Source organism: Enoplosus armatus, chromosome 2 (assembly GCF_043641665.1).
Source record: "Enoplosus armatus isolate fEnoArm2 chromosome 2, fEnoArm2.hap1, whole genome shotgun sequence".
Classification (NCBI taxonomy): Eukaryota; Metazoa; Chordata; class Actinopteri; order Centrarchiformes; family Enoplosidae; genus Enoplosus; species Enoplosus armatus.
The window spans coordinates 11,422,077-11,436,963 of record NC_092181.1 but is presented as its reverse complement, the minus strand read 5'-3'; the positions used below and the strand labels follow the sequence as shown (position 1 = coordinate 11,436,963).

Here is a 14,887-nt window from a genome sequence, read left to right as displayed (position 1 = left end):
GCGTCTTTGAAGTGTTAAGATCTTCCATTTTGCAGGTAACCAAGAATCTAGTTCTGGCTGGAGCAGCAGTCAAAGGCTTCAGTATGGAGAAGTGGTTTCAGTCAAAGAAAAATGGGGAAGAACAAAAATGTGTTGCATAGTTAGCGAAAGAGAAAATTAGAAAAGATGAAGTGGATTACACATCAGTATCATTCTTAGAAAACACGTTCTTTATCACTGTTGTCACTCTCCAGTCCAGTGGTAAAAATATGGTGAGGTTTGTCCAATCTGAGCAATCTGAGATCACTATGGATTACGTGAATCTACCTGATGCATCAGACAGGAATAATGCCCTAAAGAGTGGTGGAGTGACTGCAGCAGTGCCTGGTAAGACAGTTTAACAAACATTTTAACCAGAAAAGCAATATTGATAAAAATGTAATTTTGCTGTGTGAAAATGTACAATGTATAAATATTTATAATGGTTTACAGAACTGCCTGACTTTGTCCTGCACACATCCTCAGATTTGGTAAACCTTGGATTTTACAGTTCCTGTGGATTTTCAGGAACTTGTGTGGTTGTTAAACCCAGATGCCAGGTCACTTGCCCACATACAGTCCTCCCAAAATGCAAACAGAGCTGAATTTTCCTGATAACTGCTTTTTGAAAACTTATTGTGTGCGCATGTCTGTCTGATCTCTGCACTCAGAGAGAAAACTCTACAGACTGGTTGCTGTGAGCTTCGGACTCCTGTGTATCCTTCAAGCTGCTCTCAACATTTCCCTGCGTCTTGCTCTCCGTGAGTGACATCTATCATGGACAACACCTCTGCACCTTTCTGTCTTTGCTGCTGTGACTTGTAAATTTCCCCGCTGTGGGATTAATAAAGTCTAAATCTAAGTCTAAGTCTAAGTCTTACATCCCAGTTCCTCATAACTTTTTGTTATTGCATAAGAGTTTGTGTTTTGCTGAAATTCAGACAGATACAGACGAGTTGGGGGAATTTTAGAACCAGATACAATCACGAGGCATAATAACAGTACTAGAAAGTTAACGTATTACTGTAGCAAATGAGAAGATGATGGGACTGTCCAGTTAGTTCATGCGTCTTATTTTTTGCCATTACAATAACATTAAACCAAAGTCACAACTTTCAGCCCGTAAACTTGCTTATCGTCCTACATACATTCAAGCATGGTTATACCCCAATCTCCTCCAGTCCACGCGTTGAGCAAGATACTGAACCCAAATTGCTCCAATATGCATGTGGGTAAAAGTGTCGGTTTAATGTAATGTAACACATGAATTCTGAATGACGTATTTCTGCTCTTTCAGACAGTTCTGATAGTACAGTCAGCTGCAAAAACCTGACTGAAGAGACTGATGAGCTGAAGAGAAAACTGACTAACTTTGGTAAGTATGAGAATGAAAGTAGTTGTACCAATAATGAGAGTTTGCATCCAAATGGACATACAGTATATCAGATGAAAACACACAATAAGTCTTGTCAAAGCCAAACAGACTGATATGATTATCTACTCTTGTAAATAAAGACTTTACAGTCATAGTGGGGTTTTGTTTTTTGGTTAAAGGTGGTGTTGTACTGGAGGGGGACAAAATACTAAAAACACCTCACACCTGCAGTCCGGTACAACACCACCACTAACTACAACCTCAGTGCTAAAACATATAATTGAATTAACACCTCTATGGCAGTGTCAACAAAAACTGAACATCATAGGCATCATAAAAGTAGACTTTAAGGCAGAATTGTATTGGATGGTGTAAAGGGACTACTGAGTGTAAAGAAAATATTCAATTATTAATTCATAATTTAAAGACAGATGTAAGGACATGGAGTTATTACATTTACTGACCTTTTTTATGATTGTCTTTGTTTTACTTTTAACTTTATTATGCATCATTTGCATTTGATTTTAATTAATTCATAATCACTTTTTGGTTGGTCCAAACATTGGTCAATTTATTAACTGATTATAATCAAACACTGCTAAAGTAAGTAAATAAATAATGACAAACAAATTTTTGGATAATTTCTTATCCATAACAGATAAGTATTTCCAGCAAGGATGGGTGTATTTCCATCCCAGTTTCTATTACATTTCTTCTATCAAGAAATCCTGGACAGAAAGTAGAGATGACTGTCTGCAAAGAGGTGCAGATCTGATGATCATCAACAGCAAAGAAGAGCAGGTGTGTATATTATGAATGAGTGAATGAGTATGAGTTTGAGGTTAAAACAGGCAATAATAAGAGAAAGAAGAGAAGTATATTGAATGTGAGGTGCAGGGTGATTGAAATCAGTTCCATTTCTGTTGATTACTGATTACTGTTTTTTCTCCGTAAACAAGGACTTCACAAGAAAATTGCACAAGCTCATGTGGGTCGGACTGACTGACAGAGAAATCAAAGGGACGTGGAAATGGGTGGATGGCACTCCACTGACCCAAAGGTTCACGCATTTCCCTTAATTTTCTTTTTCTATAATGAATCACAGGAAACATTTTCATTCTGCGACTTAAATATGGCCACCTTCCAGTATGTTGCTGTCCATCAAATGCTTCTTGGGTTGTGTTCTTTGTTTAAAGATGATTTGTTTCATGTTTTCAGTTACTGGGGCCCTGGCGAGCCCAACGGTTTTAAAGGCAAAAATGAAGACTGTGTAGAAATAAACTTCGATGATTTGGACAACAGCTGGAATGACATACCATGTGAAAGTCAAAACTTCTGGATCTGTGAAAAGATGGTGGCTTTATGACTCAGCATGTACAACCCTGTAAATTCACTCTGTGTTCAATCTGAATGCACAAATTCACATTTCACATACAGTGCTGTGAAAATGTGAAAACCATTTCACCATCCAGTGACTCTGTACATGTGAGTGACTAAGCTGTACCCATGCCTTTATGTTGACAATAACAATCGAGCTAAATGTATGTTGTCAAAGTGTTGTTTCTATAGATAATGATATTTCTTGACTCAAGCCCTTATCTATATTCAGCCTTCAGGTGGGTTGTTGTCATTATAGTCTTTCATCCAGAACAACAGTGCTCTGAATCCCACCTGACCAAGGTGATATTGGTAAGGACAGCTGATGACTACTTAATTAAGTAATTTACCAACATTTCTGCTGTCCACATCTCATAATAAACCTTTTGTCTTTGAACATGAGTGAGATGATTGCTTGGCATAATGTCAAGGGAAGAGAGGTGAACTACTAATTAAATCTATCTGCGAACCCCGATCAGTGCCAGCAGATTTGTCCTTTTGGATGGCCTTCATTTCTGCTATAGCCTCTGGCACAATAAACGACTTGTTAAGTTCTGCTACTTGTGCTGACAAAATGGCTCAAATGAATCAATACAGATGTGTAAAGGTACATATACAAAACTTTGGTATCACAAAACAGTATTGAATATTGTTTCTGTAGTGACATCTGTGATAGAGCTATACTTTATATGATTTCACTGTATTACTGTTTGTGATATTGTGTGGTTACAGATTATCTGTCTGATTGTGTTGAAAAGCAGCCGTTACCTTATTGTGTCATGTCGGACAATTTTAATAATGATTGAGGTTACCAGTGCTGTGTCACCTGTGTGTAAATAAGGCAGCACTTGCTTTTCAAACATCATTAAAAGTGCAACAGACAGACAGACAGATAGATAGATAGATAGATAGATAGATAGATAGATAGATAGATAGATAGATAGATAGATAGATAGATAGATAGAGCACTAACCAAAACGGAAAGCACCGTCATACATCTGCAACTTACAGGCCAAAGGTGGTCACACCACCAGCCCCCAGTTTCCTGTTAAGTAAAGAGTCAAATGCGTAAATACAAAGTAACTTTCATCGTTTCAAAAGCACACTCTGCAGACCAAACTGCACCGTCCGTCAGTGCAGCTGAACATCATGGATGAACTGTTGGATATCTATGTTAATATAGAGAGACCGTCAGGTAATCCCTGCAACAGGAAAAGGGAGCTGTTTTTTGACACTCTGGAGCCGAACAGAGCTGAACCCGCACTCTCAGGTAATGAACACATGCAAACAGGTTAACATTTTGTACAGACTGGCACACACATGCACAATACACTATACTAACAGCTTGTCTAAAGGAATACAAAAACTGAAATGACCTGTGTGAGAAACAATAATGTGGAGAAAGAGTCAAACAGTCAGGGACAAATACTGTCTATTAGTAGTTTAACTAAAGAACAGAAGAAGCCCACAGTACATGACGACATACATTTATGTCGACTCATACAATACTTTTGGATGGTTGCATTTCAATGGGTGACTTTTGCTCCTTTGACTATCATTAAAATCACAAACCTCCCACGCTATCCAAGCACCCCAAACATAACACTGGCTTTCGATTTCAATTCACAGATTAGTTCACTCTCTGTTATGGGTTGTATTATGAGAAGCAACAATAGAAGGGCTTGATTTTATTTGACTTGACTTGACATTGAAATACAAACAAATGACAAACATTGCATTTTACCTTCAGCTGCTAAAGATGTAAAGAAGAGTTCCTGCAGAGCTGCTGCAGTGTTTCTGGTTCTGCTGTGTCTCCTCCTTCTGACTGGACTCATAACTCTGGTTTTTCTGTGTGAGTACTTTGTTAGCACGCTGATAAAGCACTAAGAAGACAATACTGGTTGACAGTGTTTATATATTTGTTTGTTTATGTTTTTATGTTTATGTGTCAAACACAGTTACCACAAGCAACTCTGAGCAGGAAATGGAGATGGTCCTGTTACAGACCAGCTACAACAACCTGACCAAAGAAAGAGACCAGTTACAGACCAGCTACAACAACCTGAACAAGAAAGACACCAGATATAGACCAGCTACAACAACCTGAACAAAGAAAGAGACCAGTTACAGACCAGTTACAACAAACTGGTTACAGAGAAAAAACAGCTGCAAGAACAATTTGAAGCCCTGACCAAAGAGAGAAATGATCTTCAGAGAAAGCTTCAAAGTAACTAGAAAATACAGTTTCCAAAGAGGTAGTGGTGGGACTGCTGGCTGCTGAATATGTATGTGTGAGTAGAGCAATGAAAGGTGTTTTAGTGTGAGGACTCAAATGAGTTTCAGAGTACGGAGAAGGAGTTGATTTACATACAAGTGTCTTAGTTGGAAAATGGGTAAAACAGCTGAGGTTTTCACAGAAATGTCAGTCGATTGTTTTTTTTATACATTTAACAATGTGTGCATGTGTTTCTCCTATATGGTGGACATGTATGTTGAAAACAAATGCGTTTCAAGATACTTTATTTTAAATGAAATACGTTCAAAATAAAACAACAGGGACTGTCCAGAGGGTGTCTATTTATTCATCAAAATAGAGACTGACCTGAAAGTGTCATTCTTTATTCATCAGTACGTGTATCTGTGTGTGTGTGTGTGTGTGTGTGTGTGTGTGTGTGTGTGTGTGTGTGTGTGTGTGTGTCAAGGGACTCCTGGGTCAGACTGGTCACTTACTAGAGATTCACATGAGCAGGAAGCAATGAAATTAGTTGAGATTAGGCCAACCTGAAAGATAGCATCGCCCTGGTTCGCTTGACAAAATTCCAATGGGATTTTTCCATTGGAATTTGGATTATTGCAGAAAATAAACTCTGTGGCAAACAAACATTTATGATACTTACACGTTTTGTTCAGCAAGATAATCTTGCCATTTCAAGTGCAATCACAATATCGGTTTTCCTGAGGGGAGATGGCAATAGGCCTTTTTCACATCAGACATTTTGGCATGACATAAAAGCACAGGTGTAATTGATAACATTAGAAATGGCTGCATTCCATTTAGTTGAGCTAGGGTCCTGGTTTTGTGCATGCTGGCTTTGCTTACTGGAAGACTTCATGGAATTGAGCCATCGTTAACAAAATGTGTTTCACCTGTGCTTTTCCAGCTTTGCGAAGTCAAAGTGTCTACTTTGAAAAAGGCATATAAGCAAGTGAAGTGAAAAGACGTGCGCCACTTATTCAAATGTCCAGCAGGTGGCACTGAAGTATTAAAGCCTTAACAAAGAATAAGGCTTAACTAAGAATAAGGCTACTAGACATGATCAATCTGTCTTTATTAACAGGCTACGTACCACAGTCCTTTAAAGTAGCTGTAATTAAACCTCTTCTTAAAAAGCCCACTCTTGATCCAGAGGTTTTAGCCAACTATAGACCTATATCTAACCTTCCCTTTCTCTCCAAGATTCTTGAGAAAGCAGTCGCCAAGCAGCTGTGTGATTTTCTACATGACAATAAGTTGCTTGAGGACTTTCAGTCAGGTTACAGAGCTCATCATAGCACAGAGACAGCACTGGTGAAAGTTACAAATGACCTTCTAACTGCATCAGACAAAGGACTTGTCTCTATACTTGTTTTGTTAGACCTTAGTGCTGCATTCGACACCATTGACCATCATATCCTATTACAGAGACTGGAACATTCAATTGGCATCAGAGGAACCGCACTAAGCTTGTTTAAGTTGTATTTATCAGACCGATCTCAGTTTGTACATGTTAACGATGAATCCTCCATGTACGCCAAAGTCAGTCATGGAGTTCCACAAGGTTCTGTGCTTGGACCAATACTATTCACCTTATATATGCTTCCTTTAGGAGATATCATTAGAAAACATCTCGGAGTAGTCTTTGATCAGGACATGTCCTTTAACTCTCACGTAAAACAAACTTCAAGGACTGCCTTCTTTCACCTCCGTAACATTGCAAAAATCAGGAAGATCCTGTCTCAAACAGATGCAGAAAAATTAGTCCCTGCATTTGTCACGTCTAGGCTGGATTATTGCAATTCCTTATTATCAGGCTGTCCCAATAAGTCCCTGAGGACTCTCCAGCTGATCCAGAATGCTGCGGCACGTGTACTGACAGGAACCAGGGAAAGAGATCATATTTCTCCTGTATTAGCTTCGCTGCACTGGCTCCCTGTAAAATCTAGAATAGAGTTTAAAATCCTTCTCCTGACCTACAAAGCTCTTACTGGTCAGGCACCATCATATCTTAAAGAGCTCATAGTACCCTATTACCCCACTAGAGGACTGTGCTCCCAGAATGCAGGGTTGCTTGTGGTTCCTAGAGTCTCCAAAAGCAGAACAGGAGCCAGAGCCTTCAGCTATCAAGCTCCTCTCCTGTGGAATCGGCTCCCAGTTTGGGTCCGGGAGGCAGACAGACTCTCTACTTTTAAGAGTAGGCTTAAAACTTTGCTTTTTGATAACGCTTATAGTTAGGGCTGGCTCAGGCCTGTCTGGACCAGCCCTAGTTATGCTGATATAGGCCTAGACTGCTGGGGGACTTCCCATGATGCACTGAGCTTCCCTCCTCTCCTGTTACTAACTTTATATCTTCCCCGGAGGTTCTTTGTGCTTTGTCGTCTCGCAGGTTCCTGTGGATCGTGGTCCTGGTACACCTGGCTGCTGCCGCCATGGGCCTGCTTGACTCTCATCACTACAGTTATTATGTTCAGTTGTAGTTCTGTCACTATTAAAGCTGTTATTGCTATTATTAATCTCAGCTATTATTACAGATGTAACTACTATTATTAGTCAAATCATTTCCATTATTATTATAATTATAGCTGCTATTTCTACTGCTAGTGCTGCCATACATCTCTGCCTGTCTGCTTGTCTGATCCACAGGCATTTTAAATATGGAAAGAAATCTTTCCTTCCTTTTTTTATTCTCCTGTTAGTAGCCTCTCTCATTTTGTAATGTGATGCTGGTTAACAGTATTTGTCTGTTGTTTATGTGCCAAACACAGACACCGAAGGCAACTCTGAGTGGAAAAACCTGACCAAAGAAAGAGACCAGTTGAAAGAAGAGTTGAAAACTTGACAAAAGAGAGAAAAGATCTTCAGAGAGTACTTCAGGGTAATTTTTTATTTCTTAATCCTAAATTACATTCCTAAATTATATTTTTAAGACAGTTTTTTTAGGTCTTGGGATGTTACATGGGCTCCACCAATTTTGTACATCCAGGTGAAACACACATTGAAGGCTCCTCCTCCGAAATTTTTAGGGGGGCGCTATCGAGCCCCCTTGCTACAACTAAGCCCAAAACCCATATCAGACAACAAAATAACCCCTTCTGATGTGCGTGCCATGTGTCGTCAGTTTTCAAGCATCCCTAGCTCTTCAAAAACAGCTTCCTGTTTCATGGCGAATAATGCCTTGCTGCAGCACTATCGTGTGATGAAACCTAAAATTTAAAAAAGTTTTCTCAGTCAATGTGCAGGTCTGAAGAGAATATTAATGACTATGTTCTTTTAAAATGTAACATTCAGTCCAACCTCAATCATTTTTGTGCAGTTCCTAGCCTTTGTGTGTTTCTGTGATTAAAGACTGTCTGTAATTGTAATTGTATATTTTATAATTGTAGTTATTGTGAGCATGTTAGCATGCTGACCCTAGCATTTAGCTCAAAGCAGCGCTTAGCTTCACCCAGTCACTAACATGGCTGTGGACTCTTAGGTTTGTTGGGATATAAGTGATAAATAAGTGATAGTAATGAAGTATTCAATGATTCTCCTTAAATCTATCTATTGACTGATCATGTAATCATTGTTTATTTTTATTTATAATTTCTAAGTGTTAACCCCTTCAGTATGTGAAAACTGCAACTTGGTTAAACCTGTTTTGACTATTTTGTAGGTTTCTGCTACATTTATACCTCTTTGGCTCCGAGTATATATTATCTGTCTGTTCTTGCATAGATTTCTTGGTTATCCATATTTCCTCCTAATACAATGCACTTTGTTGCCGGAGAAATTAATAAATTAATTATTTTTGTTACTGAGATATATGTCCTCATTCACAGCTCACTATAACCGACAAGGATGGGTGTATTTTAATGGTAGTTTCTATTACATTTCTTTTATCAAGCAATCCTGGTAAGAGAGTAGAGATGATTGTCTGCAAAAAGATGCAGACCTGATGATTATTAACAGCATCGAAGAGCAGGTGTGTGTATTTATGCGTATATTAATCCATGTGTGAGACAGAAACATAAAAAAATATTGAATGAATGCAAGTTCACTGAGGTAGAGGTTGGATTCAAATGTAGTATGTTAATGATTGTTTCTCTCTATAAAAAGATTTTCACAAGACAACTGAAGGATAACATGTGGTTTGGACTGACTGACATAGAGACAGAGGGGACATGGAAATGGGTTGATGGGACCCTGCTGACCACAAGGTTCACACATTTTTCAATCTCTTGAGCTAGAAGAAAAAGCTTTACATATTTTTGTATGCTAGTATCTGACTACAGTTTTAGAAAAAAACATCACTGTCAACAATATCAGTTGATAAAATGTTTCTTGGGTTGCGCTCTTTACAAAAACCTTATTCTTTGTTTTTGGGTTTCAGCTACTGGAATCAAAATGAGCCTGACGGCCATGAACTCAAAGAAGAAGACTGTGGAGAAGTAAAAGTCCATGAAATGGAAAACAGCTGGAATGATAAACCATGTGATATGCCAAACTTCTGGATCTGTGAAACAAAAGTGCCTCTCTAACTCAGCCTCCAAACTCACCAGACATCTACACTATATTGCCAAAAGTATTCACTCACCCATCCAAATAATTGAAATCAGGTGTTCCAATCACTTCCATGGCCACAGGTGTATGAAATCATGCACCAAGGCATGCAGACTGTTTCTACAAACATTTGTGAAAGAATGGGTCGCTCTCAGGAGCTCAGTGAATTCCAGCGTGGTACTGTGATAGGATGCCACCTGTGCAACAAGTCCAGTCGTGAAATTTCCTCGCTCCTAAATATTCCACAGTCAACTGTCAGTGGTATTATAACAAAGTGGAAGCGATTGGGAACGACAGCAACTCAGCCACGAAGTGGTAGGCCACGTAAAATGACGGAGCGGGGTCAGCGGATGCTGAGGCGCATAGTGCGCAGAGGTCGCTAACTTTCTGCAGAGTCAATCGCTACAGACCTCCAAACTTCAGATTAGCTCAAGAACAGTGCGTAGAGAGCTTCATGGAATGGGTTTCCCGGGCCGAGCAGCTGCATCCAAGCCATACATCACCAAGTGCAATGCAAAGCGTCGGATGCAGTGGTGTAAAGCACGCCGCCACTGGACTCTAGAGCAGTGGAGACGCGTTCTCTGGAGTGACGAATTGCGCTTCACCATCTGGCGATCTGATGGACGAGTCTGGGTTTGGCAGTTGCCAGGAGAACGGTACTTGTCTGACTGCATTGTGCCAAGTGAAAAGTTTGGTGGAGGGGGGATTATGGTGTGGGGTTGTTTTTCAGGAGCTGGGCTTGGCCCCTTAGTTCCAGTGAAAGGAACTCTGAATGCTTCAGCATACCAAGAGATTTTGGACAATTCCATGCTCCCAACTTTGTGGGAACAGTTTGGGGATGGCCCCTTTCTGTTCCAACATGGCTGTGCACCAGTGCACAAAGCAAGGTCCATAAAGACATGGACGAGAGAGTTTGGTGTGGATGAACTTGACTAGCCTGCACAGAGTCCTGACCTCAACCCGATAGAACACCTTTGGGATGAATTAGAGCGGAAACTGAGAGCCAGGCCTTCTCGTCCAACATCAGTGTGTGACCTCACAAATACGCTTCTGGAAGAATGGTCAAAAATCCCCATAAACACACTCCTAAACCTTGTGGAAAGCCTTCCCAGAAGAGTTGAAGCTGTTATAGCTGCAAAGGGTGGACCGACGTCATATTAAACCCTATGGATTAAGAATGGGATGTCACTTAAGTTCATATGCGAGTCAAGGCAGGTGAGCCAATACTTTTGGCAATATAGTGTATATAAAACTCAGGACAATACTAGTTTTACAAGTTTCACCAATATTACATCCCCACTAAGCCAGCTAAATGTGAAAACGCACTTTTTTTCTTTCTGTTTTGGCCTCACAGCCACACTAAGTCCATGTGCAGACGCACTCGCGTTCTGTGTTGCAGTAAAGAGGAAAACTTTTCTGCTCCCGCTAAACTTCTCTGTGATCGCCATCATCAGCCAATCACACAACCTTGTCATTGATCTGTGTTTATTTTGCCAGATGACTTCATGGTGTAGAGATTTGATCAACTGTCAACATGTGAAAATGTGTTAATTGTTGTTTCACAATAACATCATTTTACTTTAAACTAAGAGGAGGCATGCAACATTCTCCAGCACTGGAAATGCTGTTCACTTTAGTTAACAGGTAGGATTTGTGAGGCCAATCAAATCCCAGTTTTATGCTCTTAAGTTGTTTGACAACTGACTAAATTGTCAGTTTGGTCGTATTAAAACACAACACAGGTGATCATGGAGGGCAGGAGGGGACAGAACAGGCTGAACCTCGTGAGACTCAGCAAAGACACCTGCCTGTCTGTCCCAGTCCTTACCACATATTGGCTGTGATGCACGTTTTTCTGTTGTTTTGGCATTTCAGTGTGGACTTCACAAAAGCAACCTGAATATGCTCGTGTGGACACGCACATCATTTTTAGGTGTTAACAGCATTTTCAGATTTTCTGGTTTAGTGTGGATCTAGTCTGGAACACAGCACTATTACTACAGGGCTGCAGGCCCATTAAAATACATAGAAACAAATATCCAACTAGGTTCACTGCTTTGGTTGTAAAAACATGTTATACATGCTTTGATTCACTGCTAAATAAATGTCTGCTTTTTCCTCATTAGTTGAAATCATACACTGACTGACTTTAAATCCTATAAATGTTTACCTTAATAACTATAATGCAGTACAAACTGGTGGTCCTGGCCGTCAGTCACTCTCTTCAAGATTCCCTCTGTTATCAGAACTGGGTACTTTCCAAGTAAGACTGGGATATTAACCAACAGATGCTTGGACAGTCATGATTGATGCTTTGCTGTGCTGATGCATTGTGGTTCCATTTCATTCCTGTGAAAAATACTTCTAGAAAAAAAACTTATGATGTCTATTCCACCTCAGTATGGTTAAATTACTGTAAAACCAATCACCACGAAACTAAAATGTTTACCAGTTCCATTGAAATGAAAAGTTGAATCCATTTACCGTTACTTAATGCCAGGTTTTCCTAAATGTTAAAATATATTATATATAATATTTATTGCAAAATCATGTCCGTTCATTGTTTAAACATTTACTGGTACAAACGGACATTTACAATCTATCTTTTATTATCTTTTCTGTCATAATTATAATACAGCATTACAATGGCAATTTAAATCACACCTATTGTGCATCAAAATCTGCCTGCAGAATTTCAGTGCATGTTCTGCCACGTTTCCACGGTGTCATAAGCTCTAACTTCTCTGTGATTTCACTTCCTTTAACTCTGTGTCAACTTGATATCTATTCCTTGGTTTCAAACCCTCAGAAGCAGAAGCAGGCAAAGAAATGTGCAAAAGTGGACCAGAAACTGTACTAGGTGCCTGTTGGCTAATCTAAATGACAGATGTAACCAAGTGATAATTTAAGAAACATTATTGTAAAGATGACAAACAGACATCTGTTGTTGGTCTGTGGGACACCTGAAACAGTCACTTCCTTTTCCGTCTTCTTCCAAAACACACCGGCCATCAGATAACCAGGGTACTTAAAATCTATGTCCTGCTTTTCCTGCTTTCTTCTTCTACAGCAGCCTTCCTGTGTACTTGCTGTGGATTTGTCCACAGTTTCCACTACAGTGTCAGAGATCAATGGCAACTCCTGCACAGACAAGTATGACCTGAGTATGTACACAATAATTGTTGTGGATAGTGAGCACACACACTCGCAAAGGTGATGGAGCATGCTGAGAGCTTAGGTGACTCCTAGGATGGACCTTACCCCCCTTTATAAGCCTGCATGTTTGCCTGTTGTGCAGTTGCAGCCATACTGTCCCACTGGAAGCAAGAGGAGACTGAGCTGAAACTGTGTCATGTGCATAAAAACGTACATTACAATGTGGAATGGCATTAACAATATAATTTATTACAAGTAGCAATGTTGTTTTTACGCCAAAAGGATCGATGTAGTGATTATTCGGTTAAGAGCTCAGCAGCCACCTATTTGCAACAGGTTATCACATAATACTTATTTCTGTGGCTTTCGCTGTCATTCAGGAAGCTTTTAAACAGGGAGGAACACACTGTATATCACGGCTGACCTGACATCAGTGCTTTTTTTGCAGTGCTGACACACTTAGACTTAATAGTTAATATCAGTGCAGTTATAACAATTCTAGATACTGATGTTGGATTGAGGTTTAAATTCGGCCACATGCTTCTTTGGTTGTGCTTTCTGTTAATAAAACATATTTGTTGTTTGATCAGCTACTGACACACTGGGGAGCCCAACAGCTATCAAGGCAGAGATGAAGACTGTGGAGAAATAAGGGTCTATAAAAAGGAAAATCAGTGTAAATGGTGGCTCTATAACTCAGCATCCAAACCCACCAGACTGAGCTGATGATGAGATAACATAAGAATATATATTAAGTGATATATCCCATGAACAGCCACATGTTAGCTTTCCTAATTTGGCCATTTGGACCACAAACTAATTTCTCTCTAGTAATGCTGTCAAAGGTTCTTGTTTCTGGCCTGTTGGTAGCCAGGTGCTTGAGTTTGGTTTTAAACTCAGTTTCTTTAGGTTGACCTGTAATCCTTTTTCTCTGGACGCTTTACTTTTTTTAAGACACTGTCTTGAGTTCTTTTGTTGTTTACATGTTGAAAAAACTGAGTTTGAGACAGAACTTCTAAACAAAGAGAGCAACTCTGAAAGTTGAACAAATAAACAGAACCCATAGATTAGTCTAGTGTAGACTTTGAATTATAATGTCAGCAAGTAGCAGTCCTAGACTCGCTGCTGCAGCTTCCTTCTACCAGAGCTCAAAATATTGTCAATTATTCATGAATATCTGTCCTCATCTAAACAACAGCTTCACATCAAACATTAAAGTATCTGTCATGTGCATCACCCTCACTGTATTAGGCCACTGTGTCATTTCCTCTGTACTGATCCTCCGATAATGAACTTTTTGTTGCTGTGTTGATTTTGCCACTAGAAACCTGCTAGTACACAGATTTATATCTGACAGTTCTGTAAAGTTCAGTTCAGACCTTTTAATCTTCTCTTTTGCTGCGGGGAAATAGATGTCTATTCTTGAGAAACTGTTCACACTGTTACAGCTCAGTTGGCCACCTACTGTATCTCTAGAGGTGGATTTAAATGCATCTTGCAGGCTTTGTATTTCATAAGACAGTGAGTGAGTGAGTATGGGTGACATAAGGAGTGAAATGAGCAGTTCAGCTCATCAAAACTCAACATCTTGCGTCTTCTCCAACACACACTAGAAATGCATCACTTGTTGTTATTGGTTTGTTACTATTACTACGACTTCATGTTCCCTTTATTCAGTAATGTTGTGGCACATGGTAGAGTATAGCCACACTGGTAACGGTAGAAGTGTTTTAAAATTACACTTGACTATTGCCAAAGTGGGCAACTTCCCCAGGGATCAAGACCACCAAGGGCCTCAAAAGCCCCATGTTTACTGTGTGGCAATGAGTTTGTCACTTGATTTATTCCAGCACTACTATGCACTACTAAAGCACTATAAACTGACGTGGTGACATGGACTTATGTGACTTATGCATTTTATCTTATCCATCGTTAATGTTATTAGTAGCACTAGTGCTTTTCTTACTATGACAAGACAAAACGTGTGCTGTGAAAAAGGCCTCTGAAGCTACCACTGTACATAATTGGCACTTGAAGGCAATTGGATACATTTTCAAGGTGACACTATGATTAAATGTGAATTCCTTACTATTGTAATTGATTGCTCACAAAAACAATGAGTTGAAGGAAAACTAATAAAAGGCAATGTGAAGTGAAGTACA

At 39.6% G+C, this 14,887-nt stretch overlaps 2 protein-coding genes across 2 annotated transcripts; both read left to right on the top strand.

Annotated features, from left to right (window-relative positions):
* The first annotated feature begins 248 nt into the window (after positions 1 to 248).
* Positions 249 to 3,114, top strand: LOC139290197 (CD209 antigen-like protein E). The gene is made up of 6 exons (XM_070911897.1): positions 249 to 366; positions 690 to 779; positions 1,316 to 1,393; positions 2,052 to 2,194; positions 2,353 to 2,453; positions 2,612 to 3,114. Exons 1-6 carry the CDS (start codon positions 249 to 251, stop codon positions 2,757 to 2,759), a joined length of 678 nt encoding a protein of 225 aa, XP_070767998.1. The 3' UTR covers positions 2,760 to 3,114.
* Positions 3,115 to 4,564: 1,450 nt separating this feature from the next.
* LOC139290187 (CD209 antigen-like protein C) lies at positions 4,565 to 9,547 on the top strand. Its single transcript, XM_070911885.1, is given in 6 exon segments — positions 4,565 to 4,622; positions 4,729 to 4,833; positions 4,836 to 4,997; positions 8,914 to 8,921; positions 9,126 to 9,226; positions 9,400 to 9,547. Coding segments are annotated over 5 exon segments (498 nt in total). The 5' UTR covers positions 4,565 to 4,622; positions 4,729 to 4,754.
* The last annotated feature ends 5,340 nt before the right edge of the window (positions 9,548 to 14,887 follow it).